Source organism: Botryllus schlosseri, chromosome 11 (genome assembly GCF_051294905.1).
Source record: "Botryllus schlosseri isolate E-star chromosome 11, Bs_hap1, whole genome shotgun sequence".
NCBI lineage: Eukaryota > Metazoa > Chordata > Ascidiacea > Stolidobranchia > Styelidae > Botryllus > Botryllus schlosseri.
Window position 1 is genome coordinate 17,027,875 of NC_137246.1, and position 9,145 is coordinate 17,037,019.

The window sequence follows — 9,145 nt, forward strand, 5'->3', positions numbered from 1 at the left end:
ACGCTTCCGACGACACGTTTGGGTATGATCCCAACAAATATGGCACCAAAATTGACAACATTTTTTTAATGAACATATAACGTCAAACCTGGTCATTTCTATCTAGCAGCATATCTTGAGGTTTTTGTGGGAAAATGGTTATATATATCACAGGAGAAAATGGATTTTTGTAAACATTTCGAAGTCCCCGTGATTGACCTTACTCATCCAATGTTTGTATCCGTGGGCTATTTACAATTTAGCAATTAAAATGAGTCTGCACAGTGGGACATTTCATCTCAGACAGCCGTTCTGTTGATGTGAACTCCGGAGTTTTACTAGTAATGAAGCGAAACTGCATCGTGATTTTCCGAATTTAAAAAACATACAAAGGAGTTTATCAATTATTTTTAGGCTTCGCGGACCCCCTGAAAATGCTTCGCGGACCCCTGGTTGAGAACCACTGGTCAAACATGTTGTAAATACTATCTATAACCTTGTGAATTGTCTCATTCGACCAGGCCTTGAGGGTAGCTCCTAGTGGTGGTGTTTGTGGGAAATTAAGAAGCACACCTTGGACGACAACCGTGTTAACAAGCTCTTTCTTGGGACTACTCCGATTATAATATATCATGTAGTCGTTATTCTGGGCCAGTGTTTCTTAGCCGTTTTTCTGGTGCGGAGCCCTAAATTAATTTTTTGTGGCGGAGGGGTTGCTTAGACACCCCGGCCTTGAAATTACGGAAGCTGATGACTAAGGGAAAGGTCATCACTCCGTACCAGGGTTGTAGCCAAGTCACAAAGCTCCGAGTCACAAGTCGAGGCGAGTCATTTTCAATTGACAACCGAGTCCAAGTCATTGACTGCTCAGTTTCAAGTTAAAGTCTTGTTAAACCCACTTTTTATAATTGAATGATATTGAATGGTTGGGATTTATGATATACTAATTTTCCTCACTTTTGGGAGTTTCTGGTCGCATATTCAAGTGCCAGTGCCAATAGACGAAATCCCAATAGTGTGGTTACTTTACTATTCTTCGAAATTACAATGAAATGTCGGTGTTGGCCGTCTGAGTCTCGAGTCATATGACAAGTCATGCGCAATGACTCGAGTCGATTCATTTCCGTATTTTGAGAAATTGTCTCGAGTCAAGTCGAGTCGTCAGAAAATCGTGACTCGTGTCATTATATCATAGCCTCATATTGTTATTGTGTCATCTGGTCTAGTTGTTTCCTCGAAAGCTACATGCACAATTGCACAAAGTATTGTGCTCAAAATAAGACAAGATAAGGAGCTAAGTTGGAAGTCAGAAGAGGTGTTAAAAAGGACAACATAGTTTTATTGTGATAGTTTCAGAATTGACCTTTCACGGACCCTTACAACTAGTCTGTGGACCCTCGAGGGGTATATGGACCCTAAGTTACGAAGCCTTGTCCTAGGCTAACGATCAATGTTCCCCCTAAGCTGCGCTCTTGTGCAAATGCCCAGTGCTGACACGGTGTCTGCGCACAGAAAATCCAAGTTGCGCACAGAAAATCTGACGTGATGACCTTGTTTTGCAAGGGTCTGCGCAGTGAGTTGGTGAGTGTGCGCGGACTCGTCCAAAATTAGAGGGAACATTGCCAACGATTCAAACTACTCATTAAATCGCAGGTCGGCTACTTTCCGTACAGCAGTCAGCAACACGTGCCGGAAATGCTACGTGACCAATGCATGATGTACTTCTCCCTGTTCAAACTCATGAAGCAGTTCGAGCAGTTCTACTTTCGCGTTGTCGGCGTCGAACAGTTTCAGGAGGGCGGAATTCAACGAATCGAAAAGGTGATCGTCAGTTGTGATGTAACAAGATACGTTTACTGACATGCGGCTATCGTGTCGTGTCATTTCCTTTGTGTCACGGGCGATACGGTACTGTGTCGTTAACGAGGTATTGCAAGGAAATGGTGTCTGCCTCCACTGCAAAGCCTGCGGTATGATAATGGGTTCTGTTTGAACCTGATGTACGCTCCTTGCAGTGTATGCAGTAACGGTGTATCTCTTCCTTTTCCGAGCACTGATTAGTAGTTTTCGCGCCTACTCACATTACTTACTCGTGTGGTTACTCGTATTGAAATGAACCCGAATATTTTCTGCTGACACTCGTCAGGGGTAATAGTCAGCCACTAGTAGAAAATTCAAGAACATCGTATATCAACAATCGTAACAAGATTGATGCGGAACAATCAAAGGCGATAAATTCTGCAATTGGCAAACACTTGCTGGATAATCCCGCCTGTGTGAAATATTATCGAGACGACAGATTTCGCATACTCGGAAAGGGTGCCTTGGAGTCGACTTTTATCAAAATACACCGGCCAAGTCTGTGTCAACAAAAAGAGTTTGTGTGTCATCTAAAAATAGTACATGGAACGCTCTCGTATTCGAAATTTCATGCTGGTGACGTCATATTTTGTGTTACGATTGTTGACATACGATGTTCTTTTGAATTCTCTACTAGTTGCTGACGATTACCCCTGACGAGTGTCAGCCGAAGTTATTTGGGTTCATTTCAATACGAATCTACTATTCAATTGTAATTGTGATTGTATATTGAAGCTCTGTACCTCCAAGAAGGTGTACGAGTGGTTACGTTTCGAGACTGCTTCCTTCACGGACATTTTTTTGTCGGCAAATCTGCTTACATGTCACACTTGATTTTGTAATGCAGAACATATTGCACGTCGCATTGACGATTGAAATACATGAAATACAATCACAAGGTTCCAAGTCACAGAAGTCAACCTCACTGTTTACTATATATTCTTGCTCGATTTGCTCATTATCTGACTGCAATATCGATTTAAAACTATCCAGGATTCATGAATGCGAACTCGGCGGTGAAGATCTCTAGATTCTTGGTTTGATGGACTTTTGGGAATCGTCCATTCGTTCTCATGAATATATCATTCTCTTTTGTTCCACAGATCGCCTTCGACCGGTATTACGACCCTAGCTTAACGTCATGCGGTCAAAAATTGAAGCAGGGCATCGAAAAAATGGTTGCTTTCAACGACGCCAACCCGACGTGGCCCATGGACAGGTACGGCTCGGACATGCCGGTGGCAAACATTCCGCCTGCACCGGAACACGTCTATGAAGATATGCCGGTGGTGACCAGCGAGAAGTACGGCGACGGACATCCCAGTATTATGCATATGCAGCCGAAACCGCCGCCGGAAATACCGGCGCAGAACTACAACAGGCCCGCGCAAGAAACGACGTACAGGGTACGTATTTTATTGTGCTTATCATATTTTTGAAACTTGTTTGACTCATTGTCCATCTCAAAAAGACATACATACCTTTATCACCTCACCAAAAGCTTGAGGTCATCAGTGATACTCAACCAGGTTTTTTCAACTTGTTTCACGTATTCAAGTAGTTTTGTTTGCGTGCCATTTGTACTTCCAACAGTTTTTTTAATGCTGCCATACTGATTTTTGCATACTTTATATTGTCAAGCAAAAACTAACTTTGGATTCACTTCAACAAATTGTTGGTTTGAAACTTGAGAGCATTCATAAACAGGCTCTACTGGCGTGATGTGAAGCAGATTACCCCGACATGCTACTTTTCACCTCTCGCGGGCTGCGATGCCGCAAGCATAGAGCCCGCTTCTCCATCATAAATCCATCGATTATAAATTGTATTCAACAAGAAACCAAACACTTGATTGAATGAATTCACTCAATGTTCTAATATTACAGGCACTGAGCTCTGAATATGATGTGGCCTCAAATTGAGGATAAAGGTGTGAAGAAAGTCTTTTGAGTGTCAGTTATTTTCTTCAGAAAGCCACTGTAGTCTGAGCACGGCTAACAGATTTTCGAAAAAATGCACCGGCCGCAGCTTATATGGCATCGGTCACGGTCAGTCGTCATCACCTCTCAACCCTTTGCGGGATTTCTGGCACGGATTTATTCACTGTTGGAAGAGAAAAAAGAAAGAAATAAAAAATTAATACATAAATAGTAATGGATTATATATAGCTCTAGCACCGTCTTCATAGAAATTGAGAGCCCCATCACTGAAGTGATGGAAACATTCATTGAAAAAGAGAGGATGCTAGGATGATAGTTACAAATTTAATTTCGTGTGATTGTGCGGCTTTCGAATATACCCTGGTGTTGGTGTCGTTGTGGACGGCATTCCGTTTTTTGTCTACTTTCATCTTTAAAGGTTATTGACTTCACAACGCTATTATTAGGTTTTCAATTGCTTCGAAAGGTCTTCAGTATGACATATTCTATGAAGATTCTCATTACTAATTTTGAAGGCGGTTTCTTGTGCCTCCGTTTTTCGCGAAAATTGTCTGTCGCAGATTTATTAATTGTACAATTGAGTAGCATATTCATATTGAAATAAACCCTAATATTTTCGGCTGACACTCGTCAGGGGTAATCGTCAGCAACTAGTAGAGAATGGGAAAGAACATCGTGTGTCAGCAATCGTATCACAAAATATGATGTCACCAGCAGGAAATTTTGAATACGAGAGCGTTCAATGTACTATTTTCAGATGGTACACAAACTCTTTTTGTTGACACAGCCTTGGCTGTAGTATTTTGATGAAAGTCGACTCCAAGGCACACAAATGCTGGTGACGTCATATTTTGTAATACGATTGCTGATAGATGATGTTCTTTTCCGTTCTCTGCTAGTTGCTGACGATTACCCCTGACGAGTGTCAGCCAAAATAATTCATTTCAATATGAATACACTATTCACTTGTATATTGAAGTTCTGTACCTCCGAAGAAGCTGTTCAATTTAGTAATTAGTAAATTGAGTAGTATATTCATATTGAAATGAACCCGAATATTTTCGGCTGACACTCGTCAGGGGTAATCGTCAGCAACTAGTAGAGAATTATAAAGAACATTGTATATCAACAATCGTATATTTGTGATACGATTGTTGATATACAATGTTCTTTCCAATTCTCAACTAGTTGCTGACGATTACCCCTGACGAGTGTCAGCCGAATATGTTCGGCTTCATTTCAATAAGAATATACTATTCAATTGTATATTGAAGTTCTGTACCTCCAAGAAGCTCTTCTAATTAGTAAATGAAAACCATTCGCAGCCGCGGCCGACAAAGAAACAGCCGACCAAGCGCGCCGCGAACGAGTACCAAAAACTCAGCTCGTACGCGAGCACCGAAGACAGCAGCTTCATGCTCACCGACAGCGAGAACCTCAGCCCGTCCACACCGGACGACGCCTCCTGCGGCCCGCGCTACGCGACCCCGGGCCGGCGGCGTGTCCCGCTGCAGCGCGAGTCCAGCGCCGAAAACGCGGCGGCCAGCCAGTCGTCGTATCACGCGGGGTGTTTCGAAGACGAGGATTTCGGCGACTCGGAAAGCAGCAGCCTGAGGAGCGGGTTGATCGAGTCCAACGTGACCCAAGTGACGCGGTTAGGGCTGACGGAATCGCAGGAGCGGATCGCCATGCCGGAAGCGACCAACTTGCTGGTAGAGGTACGTTTACTTACTTTTACTTATTCTACACTACATTACTGAATAGCATATTCATATTGAAATCCGAAATGATATATTTTCGGCTGAATATTCGGGTTCATTTCAATATGAATGTACTATTCACTAGTCTATTGAAGTTCTGTATATCCAAGAAGTTTGTAATCAGTTGATTAATATTAGCAATTGTTGATGTGGCGTTTGCGGTCCATCGCCTAGCCTATAGTGATGAAAGTAACATTATTGAAAATATATTCTTCACCCTACCTTAGTACATACGCTGTAAAAGCAACAATGTGCAAAGTGGAGTAATACAGCATGTAACAACGAAATGTGATGATATCATCGTCATAGGCAATCATTTCTATTTTGAGTGGTATTCTATTATGGATAGCACGACAATATTTCTTTGACCTTGATACCACTATTTTCCCTGGCCCTTGAAACTACTCTGCGGACCCACCATAACGTTCTGCACACGCAGGAAAGTCATTTTCGCGCGAGTATGCCTTGCTCACTGTGAATACTATTATGGCATGTCTTCTTCTTTTAAATTCAATATCAACCTCAACGTGAACCTGTGAATACCCCCTGTACGGTGAAATGATCGACTGTTTTAACTCTTCAAGGACATACCGGTGTTTGAAGACCACATTGAACACTGCGTACCAAGCGACGATGACGTCGTAGCTCCCAAGGGACTGGTGACGCTAGAATCGATCGACGACGACATTGCGAAGATCGAAGAAACATTCATGTCCATCAACTCTGACACTTACAGAAATTCGCGTCCTTGAACTTAGTTCGGAACATGCGATCACAGACCGAAGCTCGCGTTCATGAACTGAGTTTGGAACACGCGATCACAGACCGAAATTCGCGTTCATGAACTGAGTTCGGAACATGCGATCACAGACCAAAATTCGCGTCCTTGAATCGAATTCGCGACATACGATCACAGTTCTGCCGTTGCAGCCACTGTACAATTAGGAGAGGTGTTGCCGAACTGGAATATCGGGATTGCGAACGACCCGCCGAGGTTCCGGCAGCATAGAGCAATGTACTCGTTGATCTTTAGCCAAAACTTTCTTCTGAAAAACGTGTACAGTTTTTTTTATCCGGAGAATCTATGATTTCGGACGTGTCTTTGTAGGGCTAGTGCGATGGCCAATTTTGCAGACGTCTCGAAATTTCTCTGCTGGCAGACAAGCGATATGGATTTGCCGTTTCATGCGCCCCTTTGCCGACGAGATTCCTGTTTCTAGAACATGTAACCGTTATCAAGCCAGGGCATTGTCGCCAAATGTAAAGAAATAGGTATGGTTGAAATAATTCCAAATTATCTTTGATGGGGTCGAGAACGGCCACTATTTTTTGTACGCAATTGAATGATGTAGTCATATTGAAACCCGAATATTTTCGGCTGACACTCGTCAGAGGTAATCGTCGGCCCTAAGAGAATTGAAAAGAACGTTGTAACTTAACGATTGTGTCCCCAGATTGTTGGTGGGCGCGTATTTGAACTTTCCGCATGACCCGATTTTGCTCAGCCCTAATGAAGATCAACGCGTATGTTGCGCTATGCTGCCAACGTATGTCCCCTCACACATCCTGTACGTCAACCATGAAATTCTCCGTTTGTATACAATCGATTTTCGACTGTTTTTTTTTCTTCTATCCTCTGCCAACTTTCTTCATCTATTATTTGCTATGTAACGTGCCGTGAACGGATTTTGTGCGCCAATATACAAAGCAAGGTGTGACGCCCTCGTCAACATTACTGATTTTCCTCGTCACGGCATTTCTTCAATCGCGTGACGTCGAAATACTCGTCGCGGTGTCCCATCTGTCAGCAATTTACCACCAGAATACTTTGAGAAACTTCGTCTGTCTGTTTCCTGTTCGGTCGCGAGTATTCGAAAGTGTTCGTGCATCTGATTCTGTATTATTTTGCTTATAGCTCTAGATGAATTTATTTCCCGTTAGATGTTACGCATCCTGTTTCGAATTATTTGTAATTGAAATGCTTGTTGCCGGAAATCAAGTGGTTCGAAGAATTTTACAGCGACGAGGGAAGTAGCCCTCCTCTCTCTTTTGAGTTATGAGATATGCCAAAAAATACAGGGTTATAATCGATCTTGGCTCTGTAGATGCTGCCTCTATTGCCCCCGGCATTAGATTCTATTCGATGCTGTGTTTCCGTCCTATTTCTGCTTAAAAATTACTGCATGCTATAGTGCGTTGACTTTGGTTTTGTATCGAGATGGTAGTGAGCAGACGCCAAACGTTGTGTTCTGTCAACCCTCAATCCTGTAAAGTCACTTTGGCAATCCACAACCAAAACCTCCTGTAGAACCCGTTGTTTTGTAATAGAAGGAAATGTTGATCAGGAGTCCCCATAGTGTGGCTGGATAACTGAACTTGGCATTATCGATTTGGGGTTTGTGGAGTCCTGCTGTGGATTGTGGTGTTTTCAATGTCAGTAACTTCCGTTATTTTTCTGTATTTTCTAAATTTCTATCCAATCAAAGGTGAGGTACTCCCTGACAAGTCAGTCACCGGCCTAACGCTATTGACGAACACGATTACTGTTCTGATCCATGTTATTTCCTCTACATCCCTTTACCCAACTCTAATAATGAAAATCTTTTTTCTGTTAAGGCCTGGAGATTTCTTTCTACTCCGTCCTTGGCGCGTTCAAAACTAGGAATGTTCCATTGCTCACACCACACAGATCATTGTTGAGAATTCTGTTTTGCGTAATTGCTGCGGTCAGTTTCCAATATAGTAGAATGTGTTGCAGTATGAGTGTACCCGCTTGCTTCTGTGGCTGCCTGCATAAAAAAACTTATCTCACAATTTCAAATTTAGTATTCGGTGACCATTATTATCCGAATCATTTGAACTGTACAGTATCGTTTCCGTAAAAGCTTATCTGTGCCTTGAAATAAGAGAGTTTCATGAACTTCCGTGCGTTGAATAATTCTAATTCCGACACGTGTTTCTCTTTTGATGTAAAATTTTAACCCTGTGATGCGGACGCATAATCGAAGCATCTTTTCCATTAGAAATTATGTTAACGGTGTGCCAATTATTTTAATTCCGTGCTTTAATTAACGATATCGCCCTGAAAAAGGAAAACTAATCAATTTTTGTTGTATATTGCTAACGCTCTTGCTAATTCCCATGCTTATTTTCTTATCACCTTACCTGGCTTGCTTTGTTTGTTTGCAAATTTAATAATTTTCATACATCAACCTCACTAATTTATACTTTTTCTCTCTTTCTGTTATTCGATATTGCCGTGATCCTACCCGGTTTTGTGGATGTCATTTTGCGCCGTTGTTCCAAAAAAGTCGCGTACCGTTGAAAATTCCAGATCAAGTGCCTCGGATTTATTTGTGTCTATAAACACGGGCGTCGTGAAACAATCAAGAGTAATCCAGCCCACTCGTGTATACTTCAAAACTTGTCGCGATTTCAAACTGTTTCTATGTTCCAAGTGTATCTCGGTGTCTCTGAGTATTCGAAAAATAAACGACCTATCACAGGATGCCTCTTTCTATTTACGTCACACGATTCTGATGCCGAATTTGTCTGCAATTTTGAGTCAGCGTTTTTATTCATAGGAATACCAGCGTGTCCACCTGC

The 9,145-nt window shown here is 42.2% G+C and overlaps 1 protein-coding gene across 3 annotated transcripts in view; it reads left to right on the top strand.

Moving 5' to 3' along the window:
• Positions 1–9,047, top strand: part of LOC145450168 (uncharacterized) — a 35,638-nt gene extending 26,591 nt beyond the window's left edge. For all 3 annotated transcript variants that reach the window (XM_080328665.1, XM_080328666.1, XM_080328667.1), the window contains 4 exons: positions 1,633–1,800; positions 2,943–3,245; positions 5,105–5,497; positions 6,124–9,047. In XM_080328665.1, coding sequence (XP_080184791.1) covers positions 1,633–1,800; positions 2,943–3,245; positions 5,105–5,497; positions 6,124–6,291 — 1,032 coding nt within the window. In that variant the 3' untranslated portion in view covers positions 6,292–9,047. The remainder of the gene's footprint in view (positions 1–1,632; positions 1,801–2,942; positions 3,246–5,104; positions 5,498–6,123) is intronic.
• The last annotated feature ends 98 nt before the right edge of the window (positions 9,048–9,145 follow it).